The sequence below is a fragment of the Cyprinodon variegatus genome, unplaced genomic scaffold, assembly GCF_000732505.1.
Source record: "Cyprinodon variegatus isolate N-32 unplaced genomic scaffold, C_variegatus-1.0 Scaffold478, whole genome shotgun sequence".
NCBI classification, from domain to species: domain Eukaryota; kingdom Metazoa; phylum Chordata; class Actinopteri; order Cyprinodontiformes; family Cyprinodontidae; genus Cyprinodon; species Cyprinodon variegatus.
The window spans coordinates 431,891-444,283 of record NW_015150931.1 but is presented as its reverse complement, the minus strand read 5'-3'; the positions used below and the strand labels follow the sequence as shown (position 1 = coordinate 444,283).

Here is a 12,393-nt window from a genome sequence, read left to right as displayed (position 1 = left end):
AACTGAAAGTCTCCTCCTGTGATCCCCCTTCATACCAAAATGCTTCCCACACGTTAAATACCTTGCGTTGGAGACAAGTTCTTGATAGGTTACGCAGAAGTTATTCACAAGTTACTCACAAGTTACTCATAGGTTTTGGATAAGCTGGCCACCACGACTTTTGAGTACCTTACACTTAATGTATGTCAGCTGTCAAAGGGGTCCATTTCACAAAGCAGGTTTAATCAACTTAGATTCAAATCATCATCTCTAAATTTATCTGGCCTGGCCTGATAGATGAAGTTGGTCAGTCTGTAGACTGCTGATTAGCAAGACAGTATGCTGAGCTTTATGGGGAGATCCAGTGGATTGTGTGAGCCACTCAGGGACCTGGAAGATGGAAGTCCAGTTGGATAACACAGATTGAGAGAACCTGTCCATGATAAGCATGCATGGAGCGACAGTGGAGAGGAAAAACTCCCAGTTGGGAAGAAACCTCTGGTAGAACCAGGCTCAACATGACAGTCTTCTACCGGACCAGTTAAGATAAGACAGGGAACGCAGTAAGAGTCCAGGAGGAATGACACTCTAATGAAGCTTCAGCTACAAAGGTGGAGGAGGGGCTGGAAGTGGGTTGAAACGATGTTATCTGAATGAAGTCACACAGCGGATCGGCCACCTGTGCACAGGAGAAGACAAGTGCATATCAGAGGCTTTTTAAGATGAACTTTGGATGCAGATCGGCTTTCTTGGAGGTGTGGTTCAAAGCTGATTGGCTGCATCGCAGGTGGATGTAGGAAAGCAATGAGTTTCTTCAATTGATTTTCCGCCTAGGGTCCATAATAAAAAAGTTAAAAAAATGATCCACATGTCATATTAAACAAACCAAAAACTAATGAATCTCATACCCTGTCAACTGATTTGTAGAATCTTGGCTTCATCATTTCACTCATTTCAAGCAAGCTCAATATTGTGCCTTATGAGCTCTTGTTATGGTAAATATATGAGGTTGTTGGACTCCCACACTTTTCCTCCATGTTGCTCTTGCTGTATTTGCCCCCTATTCCCTCTTATTCCTCACCCCTCCCTCTCCTATGCACTGTCCTGCCTTAGGACCTATCTTGTGCTTTCCTCTGAAAAGTGTATGCCAGTTAAAAAATGGCATATGGTGGTTGAAAAGGGGCACATGCCAGTTGAAAAGCACTATATGCCAATTGATAATCGGTATATGCCATTTAAAAAACAGCATATGCTACTTTGAAATGGCATATACCAGCTTCACCAAAGGTTCTACATGGGCGTTGAATGTCTTAATCTGGTTTTAATGACAAAAATGTTTGCAGTTATGAAAAATTATTATTCATATAGTATGTGGTTGTAAATGTATGTATGTGTTAGACAAAAATGAAAATAAATGTACCACCAAATCTTAGTTGTGTTTTCTTTGACAATAGGACTGAATGTTCTAAAAACTGCACCATTGCCAGTATCACAGTATGCAATGCATCGTGCATGATCTTCCAGCCAAGTATTAACCTAGCCAAAGTCTGTACAAGTCTGCTTCTTTGTCTTTGGTTGCAAACAACATATTATTCTATTCAGAGTCATTTGAAGGGCAATATTTTTTGAAAAAAAGTAACAAAAAACAAAAGACAATTTTATTCCAACTCCTTGAAATTATTACATTAATTATCAGTAATAAATTTTGGTCTCCAAAAATACAAAAAACAGTCAATGTCAACATCATGTCAACACTTCAAGGGGAGCTAAGGCTGGTGCTTTTCAGAGGACTTCAACCTGGTTCTTAGGGTGAACTGTTCACCATTTTTTAAGTATTCTCCTACCTCCACACATCTGAATTAAATAAATGGGTGATTAACAAACCTCTCCACCACTTTGAGGTTGCTGAGTAGACAATACAATCTTATGATTCAGGTGTGCTGAAGCAGAGACACGTCTAAAACTTGCAGTACAGTTTTACCCTAAGTTACATAGCCAAGATGTTGAGGGGAAGCCCACACAGTGCTTTGATACATACTAAGTGTTATACATTGACCAGAAAAAATATCTAGTATATCTCAAATGTAATTAATATTTGGGTTCAAACTTAAAACAACACTGCTTTAAAGGTACAGACTATGGCAAATTTCCGCAAGTGTATATATTGTCTACTGCTGCTTTTGAGTGAAGTTTTTACAGTGACATTTCAGACCTCATTGTTAAAAAAGTCATGTTGGTTTCTAATTTGATTTTAGACAAAGTATAGTTGATTTTGAAAAAGATTCATACATATAGATTGAACTTCTCTGGTGTATAAAATTCCTTTATTTCCCACTGCTAGACATCCTTCAGTTTGTAAGCTTGTTTCATGCCACTGCTGTGTAATATTGGATAAAGGATCGTCTGTGTGGAGCAAATAAACTCCCTCCACTCAAGTGACATCTGCCACCTCTTCAGTGCAATGCAGCCAGACACTCTTGAAGTGAAATACTGCTCAAAGGCTCAGAAAATCGTCAGATGGGACCAGAGACAGCCAAATGGTGGTATAAAGGACCACAACAATTCAACAGATTTTTAAGCATAATTAAAAGGGGACTGTGTCCTAGAATTTTAGCTATCTTCTCCTTCTCAACTGCATATGTAAGTGCTACTGAAAAAAAATACATTGAGCACTAACTGTTAAATAATTTACATTGCTCAGCTGCTTGAGATTTGTTTTATTTGTATGTGTTTTAAACTTTTGACATCTGATTGTATTTTCTCAAACTATGAAGAATTTATACTTTGTGGGAAGCCTCATAGCATATTTCATTACTCCACCTTGTGATGTAAACACTTACACATCAGAGCATATTTGTGGTTCTTTTGCCAGGATTTATCACTCTTTCAATAATACTTTAAAGAATACATCTTATACACTGCAAAAACGAGCTAGAATAAGTAAACATTTCTCAAATTAAGAGTATTTACCTTGAATTAAATGGGTAAATAAGATAATTTGCCAATGAAATCAGTATCTTTACTCTTAAAATAAGATAATCAGATGGTATAAAACAATGCAAATTGTTTTTTCTCATTTTAAATGTAAATTGTCTTGCTCAATTGGCAAGGGATCTCACTTATCTCCTCAATTCACTACAAAATGCATTTCTTTTGAGAAGGAAAAAATTAAGATAAAAAAACATTTCATTTTTTTTTTACAGTGTAGCAAAGGACTCAAAACCAGGACTTAAACTTTAATATGATTTAATCTTGGTGTTTAAAATGCAATAATAGCATTTCTATGAATCCTCTGTCATAGTTCTTGGATGTCTTGTGCTAACCATTCTTTTCTTCTTTTTTAACATATTATGTTTTTTCATATTTGTACATGTTTGATTTTAGACATCCAGATGAGAATACCTATTATAAGTTACAATCTCAAGCACAATTTAAAAGAAAAACCCATAAAAGTTATGTTAACCCAGCAATAGCGTGACTGCAGCCCTCCTGGAAACCATATTTTAAATATTACTTACAGCACATTACAAATCACAGCAGAATTATCGGCTCACTGTCTTACACCCTGTGTTTGTATCCAGAATCTCATCTTGGCTGTTAGTTGAGACAGTGCATCATCTCTGAGTGGGGTTTTATTATTAGAGGTGAAATTAGATGGGATTGAAGTGGTCACAAAAGGAGGCCTGTCACACTTCAGACATTAGTTCAGCATACCATTTAGGTTTCCATGAGAGCTTTACACCCATCGTCATTAGCAGTCAGCTAATTAAAATGAGATAGAAAACCAGTCCCACTGAAATATCAAATATTAACTTGACTGTGACTTGCAGGATCCATCATTTGATAGACACCATTATTAAGATAATGAAGTTTGAATGCATTATCAGTTCTATTTTAAACACTGCTTCTGAGAATGTTTTGAGTGGCAGACTAATTTAATTAAATGTTAAAGGTTTCAGCCTTGTCATCATTTAAGTTTTAGGGAACATTTGACAATGTGGCAATTTAGAATTTTAACAATGTACAAAGAAGAGATGTTTTGACAGGAGAAGGGCTAAGCTACCCAAGTTTGTGTGCCTGTGTCTTCCTGGGAAAAAAGATCATTGGAAAATCCAAACTCTTCAGAAATTCTAGAGTTGTCTTCCGATCCTTCTTACCAGCTGGATGTGCCATGCATACTCGTGGAGAAAAGAGAACATAGTAAATCCTTATCAGGTTTCTAAGCCACCTGAACTGATATGACCTGCACAGCCCCTTGGAGGCTGGCTGCCATGTTGAACTGTGCATGGAATTCACATTGATGAAAACAAAAACCAGGAGTAGGGACAAGCTGGAATTTCGGCTGGTTCGGACATCTATGCTGAATAGGTCTAACTCAGTGCAGGGCATGCAAAACAGCTTTCTGTATTCCCCAAGCAGATTCCAAAAAATGCTTTCAGAATGCTTTCTGCTCATAAATAACCTGCTGAAGTAAAGTCACAGTGAAATTCAGATAAAAATACTAATCCACTTTTTAGATATATAGAATATATCGCTGTGATTTTTACATACACTATATGTGGCTCAACTTTCACTCGTAACTTAAAGTCAAGTGATCTCATACATTTCATAAAGCTTCAGGTGCATTAATTAGATTAAGTAGAGTTGAGATTTATCTATACATTTTAATAATAAAAAAAACAGACAAGCAATTTCATGGAAACCGTTTTATGTATTTGTTTTCATAACTGTCTCAGATTTACAATAGGTTCATACTTTTCTCAGCTGGTGTCAAAAAAAGCTACTGCAGTATGGTAGCTTCTTTTCACATAACCAGTGTTGCACAATTTAGCTAGTTTTAATTACATGCCACTTCATTTATGATTTATAGCGTTATTCCAACAGTTTAAATACTTGGACTTCAGCTACTTTTTTCTGCAGTGTCTGTGATATTTACATTTAGCTTGAAGCATTTTCAGGTGAGTAATTTGGTTAATTTACAGGGTGTTACACACCTTGTTGCTTTTGAACCAAACTTAGGGTGGAACTTATGAAGTGTTGAATTGGTCCTCCTTTTTTTTTCTAGTGCAATTAACCCTTAATTTTTCCAAATGGCAGAGTTTGGTGATAGCTGCAGGGTTAAATTAAAGTTTTACTACTGAGTGTTGCATGCAGTGTTTTACAAGTTACATTTTTTGCACCTTTTCTGATGCTACAGATAGCTTAAAGGAATAGTACACCCAAAACATGATTAGCCTTCATTTTCTACTCACCCCCATGCTGAACAACACCCTGGAGTACTTTTTTGATATCTCAAATGCATCTGGAGATCTGGGAGGCTTCTTGCTGTCTGCTGACATTCAAATAATGGAGGTCTATGGCGCCCTAGACAGAAAGGTCCATAAAAGTCCACAAAAAACGTGTCAATATTCCTCCATACTGCTCGTCCAATGTATTCCAAGTGTCCTGAGTGGGTAGCATCCAGAATTTACTCGAAACGAAGTCATTTAGAATGTTTTTAGAGCATAAACAGTAGTGTATAGGATTTCCTGAAAGCGCGCACCTGCGCGATCACGACGCTACGGAAGCCGGCAGACCAAACCAGATGAAAGTGCGCATTCAGCGTCTGCTCTGCCAATAATGCAAGCGTAGAAGAAGAAATGTGCTGTTTACCTGTGCAAAGAAAGAAACAACGAAAGAAAAATGTCTGAGGACTTCAGAGTTGAGGAAGAGCATGAGTTCTTTGCCGAGCTGAATGCGCTGGTTTGGTCTGCCGGCTTCCGTAGCGTCGTGATCGCGCACGTGCGCGCTTTCAGGAAGTCCTATACACTACTGTTTATGCTCTAAAAACATTCTAAATGACTTCGTTTCGAGTAAATTCTGGATGCTACCCACTCAGGACACTTGGATTACATTGGACGAGCAGTATGGAGGAATATTGAAACGTTTTTTGTGGACTTTTATGGACCTTTCTGTCTCGGGCGCCATAGACCTCCATTATTTGAATGTCAGCAGACAGCAAGAAGCCTCCCAGATCTCCAGATGCATTTGAGATATCAAAAAAGTACTCCAGAGTGTTGTTCAGCATGGGGGTGAGTCGAAAATGAAGGCTAATCATGTTTTGGGTGTACTATTCCTTTAACTACCATGGAACACAATTTTCTTTATTAATGTAGATTTCGACTTTGTCATATTGCAGTAGGCAGTTTATACTGCAGCCTTTCATGTATCTCATTTTTTCAATCAGCACCATGGTTTTCAATTTGTAGTGATATTCAGATGGTTTGCTGGCCATTTCATCATCGACAAACCTTAAGCAATAAATATGCCTCTTGGTGTGATTACCCCCATTTGCCCTCTTCCTCTACTTGATGTGCAACCACCTTATCTTCAATGTCTGTGGAAATTTTCTAGTTTTATTTTAGCCAGTCCACTTGGTTTCATTAGGATGGAATGAAACACACATTTCCATATCACCATCTTGGCCAAAATAGATTCAGGGTTCATTATTGAATACAACTTTCCCCCTTTCCTCTCACCCACAGTCCATGACAGCTTATTTTCAACACACAGTAAAACATTTTTTTCTTACTTTATGTAATAATGAATGATCTATTATGTCTATATCTCATTTCCTTTTTCCATATTTCTTACAATTTGCTCTTTAACTCTGATTCCGGCATCCATGCAGTTGCCTTTTTATTACTTCTGGTGTTCTCCACAAAATCCATTTTCTGCATAGATGGTCTAATGTGATTCTTTCTTCACCTGTCTTTTTTTTTTTTCACCATTCAATGTTGTGCTCTGGGGTCTCATTGTCCCAAAGATTGCATGGGATTCATACTAAAATTATGCATAAGCCCAAAAATCAAAAGTAATTGTAAACAAGGGACATTTCAGCCTTGTCAAATCATGTAAACCCACAAAAAAACAAAACCAAATTCATTGATGAATCCCACTTGTGCACACCAGTGTGTGCAGAAAGATGCACTTTATCTTTAGGCCTCAAAACGCCCACATTAGACCAAACGTGGTTCAGGCACAGCACTACATGAATGCCATTGTGTATATAATAAGCCAGCTGATGATTGATGTTATTTGATGGTTACCAAGACAACAATGGGGGAGAGAGCAAAAAAAAACAAAAAACAAAAAAAACAATTTAAATGGGGCTGAAATAGATGTGTTAGTGAGTGAAGGGTAGAGTAAGGTAAATATGTTTGCTGGCAAAGGTAATCACTAGATAAATAAAACAAAGTATTATAAATGTACAGAGTCTGATATATGGACTGATCATGTTAACAATGAAATCCAAGGCTAGAGTTAGAGTAGTAGCCTGTTGCCCTTTGGGTTTTGCAGCTTTATGAAAAAATTCGCAGAAAGATTCTGTTTTAAAAGTTGTATCAAGCAGAAAGTTAATAAATTGCTGAATATGTTTAACACCTGTGAGGGAATATGAGCTGGCGTTTGTCTGAAAATACTGGGTGGTTAACAACTGTAAATGACTATTGAGATTAAAAACTGATTTTTTACAATGTTGCTTCACATCATGCTCCCTCCAATCAACTTAAAATAACTGGCAAAATTGACTTCACTTCAGGCTGTATGAGAATCACCTTTCACTGGCCACACCCAGTAGTAACAGTTCCACAGTCTTTGTTGTTGCTGTGTTTTATTTTCTTTAACCACAGTATTGATTATATTTTGCATTAAGTCCTTTACCTGTGCTATTTCAAGAGCCTTGTGTGCAGTTTTGTCATGATGTGGGGCACTAATAAAGCTCTATGCTAAAGGGAATTTCCATGATCTTTCTCTCTAAATTGACTTAACCCAAAATTTTCTCTAACATGATATTAGAAAATGCCATCGATTTCAAAAGTTACAATTTATTTTAATGAAAGCATTCAAAATGCAACATTTTTGGAGTTTTGAGACAAATCTTAGATTTAAGATAATTAATCAAACATCCAATATCTTGTATGTTTGGTCCTCAGATTTCTACAGTGAAACACCAGACTTTTGCCTTCTGTCCAACTCTTTTAGTACTTAAAGCTATTTTTCAATTTTCATTATCTGACCACAACAGGAAAAAAGGTAATAACTTGATAATACCTAGCATGGAAAATGTACTGTTAATCAGTGTTGAAAATTATACTGCAGATTCTGTTGAGGGGGGAGGAGGGATAATGGAGATAATAGAATATACATGAACTGTTAATGTGAAGACACTGAGAGCCAGATTTAGTGGCAATTATTAAACTGAAAGTGGCACAAATCCAGCACATTAAATAGCTCCTTCTCTTTGATGCATCCAAAACAATTTCTTGCCTGAGTACCCCTACATGCTTGTTCTGCAATCTGATTAAGATGACTCTTGGTCAGAAGTGAGACAGAGTATGGTTTTTGCCTGCTCTTTTTACTCCTCCTCTCCCTTTCCTTTTTTCTGTCAAGCTTCCTTTTCTCATGGACTTAGCTAATATAATCAGAAAAAAGTCATTTGGAAATGAATACCTACACGTATGTGGTAAATTCCATTATCCAATTTTTTTCTATTTAAACAGCCTCTTAAAATACAGAACAAACCATTACAATAGCTCCTTTAAACAACTGATAGTATGAGGAAAAATAAGAATTTAATTCAATAAAGCATTTCTATTGTTTTTATTGTTTTCTTTTTAGTGCATGTTTACAACGGAACTGGTTTTACAGGTGTAAGGAAAGGTCATCATAGAGGACCAGATAATAAAGCCTCTGGATGAGGAGTATCAGTGTAGATGTGGTTTCTTTAGAAAACAATTTTTCCACTTAGGACCCTCTAGCTGGAACTTCCTACATAGAATTTTGATATAGATGAAGAACAAGAACAGGAGAAGGGGAAAAGGATTAGGGTGATGGGATCATGAGCAGAGGGAAAGATGAGGTGAGATAATGGATCTGGATTATATAATGGAGGGTGGGGTTGGGACTGTATTGCAGTACTGTAAAGAAAAAGAGTAAGTTAGCTGAAAAGCTTTCCCAATAGAAGGACGGCCCGGAAAAAGGAGTTTTCAAAGACAGAACAAGTAGTTAAAAACCAAAAATACAAGCTGAATATGTTAAAACAGTTTTATTTTATCTCATGCGATAATCCTATGTAAATTAATAGTTAGTAATTAATAATAGTTTCCAAGGTCCCTAGAGAAAGGGGGGTAAGTGGAAAAATAAGTTCAATTCAGTTTATTTATATAGCGCCAATTCACAACAAATGTCATCTCAAGGCACTTTACAGTTCACCAGATCACCAGACGTCAAGAATTATATTGCTGACTGTGATTATGGAATTGGCCAGTAGGTGTTTTCATGTGTCAGTGGTAGATTGCATGACCAAGCCGAGGTTGGTAGGTGGGGAAAAGCTAATTATCATGATTAATTTGCTGGCATAAACCGGTGGAGAACATCTGGCTGATTATAACTTACCTAGAGCAGGAATACCAAGAGGATCCCAACAAATGAAAGAAGACATGAAAGACCTAAAACAATAAAAAATTGGGACAAAAAAGCTTCAAGAATAAACTAAAAAGCACAAAAAAAAAATAGTTATGGAAATACCAAAATTCCTATTATAAAGAGCTAAGACCTAACACGGTTAAAAAATACAACCGGAAGCAAAGAGCTCAAAAAATAAGCTAAAAAGAAACACTTATTGTTAGGATAATTATCATCGATGATGTGTGAGTTCATTACACCCTAATATTACAGGCCTGTTGCGTGATGTTTTCCCCAGTAGTTTATCTAATTTAGCCGGGCATACACTGTGTGATTTTCCGGGCGAATTTCCAGTCGTGCAAGAATCTATCGATCGGGCCGACTTTCAGCCTGATCACGTCATGAGTCGTGAAGTGTACAGGGGGTTTCGAGGGGCGATCGGCCTCTCACGACCACCTCCCGATCAGGAATCGTGAGGACAGGAGAAAATCAAACATGGAGCTCTGTCTGTAAAATTAACAGACCGTAGTAGCCACCTTTGCTAAGCCATGTCTTTGTCCAAATATGTTTTCTTTTTTAGGGCTTTCAGCAAACAAAACACAAATTGCCAAGGTAGCGTGTTTGACTCTAGTGAGCTTCATATTCCCCGTCTATTTGTTTGGCTTCAGGATAGACGAATCAGAGCATCTCCATCTCACTGCTGAGCTGAGTCCGACATGCTTTTAGTAGCACAGTGTGAGCAGGTAGATCGCATCACAGCATGACTAAACCTGTGGTTTAGTTGTAGAGTGTGAGCTGTAGCTGTGTGCAATGATTGAAAAAATCGCACAGTGTACGCCCGGCTTTAGGCCAATTCCTCAGTCCAGCTATATACAGTTATAATCTTCATTCTCTACGTGGCAGAGAGAGAGAGCGATGTCCTTCAGCTAAGAAGAAAGTGTAATATTTTGATAAGGCTGGAGCCATGGGTTTCTCCTCATCTGGAAACGGGTATGATGTAATGATGTGGCAGACTAGAGTTTTATAAAATCCTTCTTTAACTGTTAATCGTGGCTACTTCCCGAGAAGTGAGCCCGGTTGGTAAGCAGCTGCCTTCTGTAACCCATATGCAACTTCTCTTATCTTAGTAATTTTATAATTTCTATCAAAATCTGTTGTCATGTCTCATGGTTATTTAATACATATAAGTTATGAAGTGTTATTTAAAGAATTTGTCCTGAGTGATCTCTTTTTAGGAATGAACTAGAGAGAGAAAGCTTCAAGGTGTGGACACAGAACTTTCCTTTAACATTATAGACTGCAATTGACTAAGAGGAAACTGGAAGAAAACCAAATAATGCAATTAATGACTGATTATTGCAAGTGAAAAGATTTGCCTTTAGTTATACATCAGGATTTCAACACAAAACAGGTTTGTGAAAACACCTATGAGCTGTACCTTTTGAGTTTTTTCAGATTAAAAAAAGGTTTATTAGGCCTTAACTTAGCTCCTTATTTCCTTGCATCACGATCTGTGTCTTCCCTGTTTAATGGAAAACCTTTTTATAGACAATTAGTTCAGATTAAAATTAGAAATAAAAAAAAAACTCAACATATTTATTCGATGTACATGAGAAACCTAAACAAAAATATTTATTTGAACTGAAAATTCTAAATGGTGGCATCTGATACATTAAAGACAGAAATGTTTAACCTAATTTAAATGTTTCCTGTAAAAACAGCTTAAATGTCACATTTATTTTTCCAATACTGATACTATTGGCTCTGATCCAGTGACAGTGTTGTATTTAACTCCCACACACATATGCACAATTCCGACTTTCTCATCATGTCTTTTTCCTACACTCATAGCTACACAGAACTGCAGTCAGATACTATATACTTTCTATTTTAGTGATCATAATTATTTGATGATGGAGCTTCTAGTTTCTCAACTCCCCCTTTGTACACACAATCTAGCCGTGAATAATTTAGCACCAGAAGCTAAAAAGATGGGTCCCTTAAAACAGCAGGTACACTCAGATTCTGGAGGCAGGACACCGAGCCTTTTCCATCCTAACTTTAACATCCACCCACTCCTTTCACAAAGCTTTTCAGCAGGATTCTTTAGCACAGAGCTGGAAATCAATCCAATATTTTAATCCATCAATCCACATGGTCACCTCAGCCTAAGGCAACGCGGTGTCAAGCTAATGCTATTCCACCTGAGAAGGGTATCGAAGATGGACTGACGCTTTCTCTGCACCTTATGCTCAGTCATCAACTATGGAGGAATTCCAAAGAAAACTGAACCAGCACTATGAAGCCACCAAGCCCAGGAAGGCGAGTTATTTATGGAGCAACCTTCATTTAGCTTTAAAGGTTTGACGTGCTGAATTCGTCAGAGTTTAGAACGGCTTAACTGAATGTTCTTTTTCTTTCTAACAGTAATTGTTAAATAGATAAAATAATATCTGTGGAAATTACTAGACATTATAATATGACATTAAATTGTTTGTGTTTGATTTTTTTTCAAATGCTCATTGAAACAGAGAGAAAAAAAGAGCTTAGTTTTGTGTCCATGCCCAGACTCCCACTCTGCCTTTAAAGACCAAACAGCTTTCTTTTTTTCTTTTTTTTTACTTGCATATCTTCTATTCTATTTTAAGCCCTCCTCTTGCTGCATGATTTTATAATGAAAAAGCTGCTGAGCATTGGAGCATTACATCTCTTATTGCCTAAACTGCAGGTTAGGTTTAAGCTGGCATCATCCTACAGTGGTCGGGTGCTGAAGCACGTGTATGAGGATGGTCAGGAGCTGGAGAGTCCAGAGGAAAAATACCCTCACAGCTTCATCCACCGTAAAATCCCACCTAGCCACCTTGAGATGGAACAGTTTGGCAGCTTTGAGGAGTCTCATAGAAAGGAACAAGGTAGGTTTATATGAGTGCAACATACATTTCTGTAATATATATCTATCTATCTATCTTT

General features: G+C 37.2%; 1 protein-coding gene across 2 annotated transcripts in view; it reads left to right on the top strand.

Moving 5' to 3' along the window:
• Positions 1-11,460: 11,460 nt before the first annotated feature.
• The window catches only part of grxcr2 (glutaredoxin, cysteine rich 2), an 8,144-nt gene continuing 7,211 nt past the window's right edge, over positions 11,461-12,393 (top strand). The window contains exons 1-2 of one of the 2 annotated variants that reach the window (XM_015389867.1): positions 11,461-11,745; positions 12,152-12,335. In XM_015389867.1, coding sequence (XP_015245353.1) covers positions 11,689-11,745; positions 12,152-12,335 — 241 coding nt within the window. In that variant the 5' untranslated portion in view covers positions 11,461-11,688. Of the gene's footprint in view, positions 11,785-12,151; positions 12,336-12,393 lie in introns of both variants that reach the window. The other variant, XM_015389866.1, reaches the window with a different exon arrangement.